This window comes from Triticum aestivum, chromosome 3B, assembly GCF_018294505.1.
Source record: "Triticum aestivum cultivar Chinese Spring chromosome 3B, IWGSC CS RefSeq v2.1, whole genome shotgun sequence".
Classification (NCBI taxonomy): Eukaryota; Viridiplantae; Streptophyta; class Magnoliopsida; order Poales; family Poaceae; genus Triticum; species Triticum aestivum.
The window spans coordinates 206,366,717-206,370,992 of NC_057801.1; the positions used below are offsets into that span (position 1 = coordinate 206,366,717).

At 45.8% G+C, this 4,276-nt stretch overlaps 1 protein-coding gene across 1 annotated transcript in view; it reads right to left on the reverse strand.

The window, feature by feature from the left end:
• LOC123069379 (putative ubiquitin-conjugating enzyme E2 38) overlaps window positions 1-2,280 on the reverse strand; it is a gene marked incomplete at its 5' end in the record, with an annotated part of 4,739 nt that extends 2,459 nt beyond the window's left edge. The window contains 4 exon segments of the mRNA XM_044492229.1: window positions 386-449; window positions 529-773; window positions 1,718-1,744; window positions 2,211-2,280. Coding sequence (XP_044348164.1) covers window positions 386-449; window positions 529-773; window positions 1,718-1,744; window positions 2,211-2,280 — 406 coding nt within the window.
• Window positions 2,281-4,276: the final 1,996 nt, after the last annotated feature.

Here is a 4,276-nt window from a genome sequence, read left to right on the forward strand (position 1 = left end):
CAAAGAAATATAAGAGCGTTTGGATCACTATTTTAGTGATCTAAACACTCTTATATTTCTTTACAGAGGGAGTACATACAAAAATGGCACCAAGGAATTTTTTAGTAAAAGCACGCACAACTCAATCAAGTTAGAAGAATCAATGAGCATATCCTAATAAAGTTCAGATACGGTGTTGTGAATATGATACTACGTTGAAGTCAACAAATATTTAGCATACTATATTTAGCAGGTAAAATTAATAAGATATAATCAGCACAAACAACAGTTTGATGACAATAATAAAGGACCTTTGGATGCTTTCGGTATTCACCGTCAATGTCATGATAGTTCGATGATAAAAAATATATAATTGATTTCATCATAAAGAAATATATGTACCGACCAGGTAGATCTCTCTGTAGAAGCTTCCATTCATTTTGGATTGTTTTCGTCCAATCTTTGCTCATCTGCTCACATATTGGTGGCAGGAAATTAATTCACAGTTAAACCTAATAGAGATAGAGTTCAAAAAAGGACATAGCATACCTTCCCTGGTGAGGTCTTTGCATAGTGGTGGTCAGAGTAATCTTGAACAACGTCAAATTGGTTAAATAACTTGTGATCCTCATTTTCAGATCCATCTGCTGCCTTTATCATCGATGAGATGTTACTTGAACATTCAGGTTCATGTTTTTGCAGTGACAGCACATTACCAGACCCACTTGAACAGGGATCCAAAAGAATGTTACTTGCAAGGACATTTACAGTGGAGTGTGGAGCAGCACTAGCACCTGAATCCAGAAGATTATGACCTAAGTATGAATGTTATCACCACATATGTACATACTTTTAGAGTTTAGGACAGATACAGAGGGGGAGAAACTCCAACAGGCACTAGCAACTACGGCATTTTAATTTGGAAGAAGAACAAGCCTGTACAGGATGGGATCCCATCTAATGCAGCCAAGATCACTCATCTTGTTGGGGAGCAAAGCAACAATGCCTATGTGGTTCCTCCATCACATGGATTGCCCATCATCAAGGATAAAAGACACACGCCAAAAATTACCAGTAGCTGGTTATCAGCTTTCTTAATGGTGCTATCCCTGCCAATTGCAAAGTAAAGTATTTCTTTGCTGGGAGCCCTAACATCAAGGTTTCATTAAAATTGGTCTGAAATCTTCATGAGTTCAACGACAGGTTACTGCCATTTCATTAATGCCTGCTCCCATTCCTAATGAAAGCCAGCTAATTGTCATGTTAAATTCAGTGAAAGCAGGATGCCATTTTAAAGGAATGGTACAATGTAAAATCTACATAACATTAAGCTAATAGTTGTAATTCCCTCAAGCACGAACACCATACATGTAGTATATCCCTGACATCCAGCCCTTGTTTACACAGAGACTAAACTAATTGCTTCCTTAAACCGGTGATACAGACTCCTATATTTCTAAGAGGCTGCATTTTTTTTCAGATAATGGAAGTACAACCACTGAAGTAGCTGCATTGCGCATCTTCTTTTGCATGTAGTAAGAATGGCATAAGTATTTTATAGTAAAGAGTCACAACTCAGATACCCATTTGAGGGCTGTAATCAGTACTGCAAGTGAAAAATAAATTGTAATAGATATTTCTCAGATACTATCAGATGCCATTTAAAGTAAAAATAAAAAACCAATCAGGAGGAACAAACAGAACATTTCAAAAATTAACATTGGTCATCCGAAGCTACCTTGCCAAAGAGGGTCTATGGACTTGCCTGCATAAATAGAACCATTCATTAGAACATTCAGGGAAATAACAAGTTCTATAAAATGTTTTTCCAACAAATAATTGGTTTGATATAACAAACTCCAAAACATCGTTGAGCATCACAGACATGCATTCATATGCCAGTTTATATCCAACTAAAATACAGTAGCATTCAGATTCTATCGATGATATCGTACTTCAGTAGCTCCAACACAATCAAGACAAATAAGTGTATAAAACATCCTGACATAACTATCTGGACCATTCAACAGCCTCTAATTATTCTGTTATTCCAACAAATTACGACTGTCCCATTGGTATGCAGTTTCATCAAGAACACACACATGCATCATCATTATCCAAAAAAGGAAACATGGTTATTGTTTTAAAGAGGGCAAGGAGCATCCAGTGATCATGTGATGCACCCCCGACTGACAAAACAACCAAGTTAACTATTGAAGGTACATCATCACCTTTCTTGTTGGAATTCTTCTTCTTTTTCTTGCCAACTCCAAAGAGTTGAAGCAGCTTCTTGAGAACCATCTTCTAATCTAATCCGCCCACAGAGATGGCACCTGAAAAGCATGAAACGCCATTGGATTTGGAACCAACAGCTAGAAAGAAAGATGACGCAATTAGGCGGATAACAGAGGTAAATCAAGGCATGCGCATGAACGACATATGCATGAAAGTGAAGAACATGATAATCTTGGACAGGAGGAACTTTTTTCCCCACTTGGTTGATTTCTTGTTCCCCTTTTCCCTTTAATTAAGAAGAACTCATGTTCGTCGGCCCCAGTGAGTTGTTTATGTAGTAGTACAATACAAAACCCAGGCACTCCAATCAGTGCAGGAGTGACGCCATGGTCGGGCCAATGGACCCACGACACGACCAAACCCAGCAACAGACAAAACGAGACAAAGCACGCAAGAACATCACACCGCAGGAGAGAGGGGGGAAAAGCATTATGGGGGCAAAGAGTATCATCGCATCATGATAATAACTCCACAAGGCCAGAAAGAAAACGAAAGATTGCAGGATCTCGGGGGCATCCCTCCCTCCTCCCCAGATCGCACAATCAATCAAAAGAGAAGAGTAGAGAACCATCGCGAGGTACTGAAGAAAGAAGCGAGCAAACCAGCACAATCAAGGAGGAGAAGAGAGCAGAGCAGGACGGAATCGGGGGCAGCAGAGGAGGAGCAGACCGGAACCCTCGCCTGCTCCGTCGGTCCTGGCGCCACCGGTCGCCGGGGAAGTGGAGGGAAGCGCCGAAGGGGGTTCAGTCAGTAGTAGGGGTGCACTCGGCAGTAGTAGGCGAGAAAAAGGGCGAGGAGGCGAGGTGAGGTGCAGGAATGGGAGGAGACGGTCGGTCAGGGTGGGGGTGGGGGTGGTGGCTGCGTGCGCGAGCCCGAGCCCGGGTTTGCAGGGAGGGGAACGCGGGGTCACACCACACGGATGGGAGGGAGCTTGCGTGCCGGTGAGGCAAAGCTCGACCCCAACCGGCGCTTTTGCCTGCCCCGCCTCCACCCCGCAACACCGACCCACCCCAAGCACGGTGCACCGCGTCCCCCTCTGCAACCGCAAGCACCGTGCCATCAACTCTTTCCGTTCGATCCAGCCGGGGTTACCATACCCCATACGCATATTTGGCATCGTGGCCGTGATTAGGGGCGCGCGTCCGGTGATTCCCCTGCTCGTTTTGGGATGCCTTTTCCTTCCCTGGAAAGGAAGCGACAATGGCGAAATCCGGCATGTGATCCGTAGCCCTGGGTGCTCCTACGGCCATAGGACCTGGTACCTGCGCTGTGCGTGCCCTGTGCTATGCTAGGTTAAAAGGCCGGGAATCCCGCGTGAATACAGGAGTGGAAAGTGCCAACCTGCCCGCGATTCCTTTTTCCATGTATATATGCGGGCTCGCCAAGATAAGCACGAGATAAGGAGAAGACGGGACATGGGAACGGGAAATGGAAACATTTTCTCTTTTTCGGGAAAAGAGAGGCACGCATGGACGCATCCAGCCGAACACCACACGCACGCAGTTTGGCTTTCGTCTGACGGAAAGATACGGCCAAGCCCGGGGCATGAACCAGTCGTCGGCTTGGGGCTTCGCTTGTCGCGCAGCCGGACCCCAGGTTGATGGGCATAGCACTGATCCTGCACTCTCTTCAGTCCAGCGATCGTTTTCAGCACATATCCTGCACTCTTTGAGAGTGAAAGAGAAAAGAGTTTTGAGAGGAAAGAAGTGTCTATGGCCCTGTTTGTTTCATAAGTCCTATGACTTTTTTAAGTCCCAACTTATAAGTCATAAGTCCCTACCTGTTTGTTTACAGGGACTTATAAGTCCCGAGACTTATAAGTCCATGTTGCACCGCTGCAACGAGGCTCAGGAGAGGGTCTGTCCGGCGATTGGAGGCACCGTTGCAACGAACCGAGGCAGGGCAGCGAACCGAGGCAGGGCGGCGACGGGGCAAGAGGCGGGGAGGCGACGGGACGAGAGGCGGGGCGGCGACGGGGCGAGAGGCGGGGCGGCGACGGGGC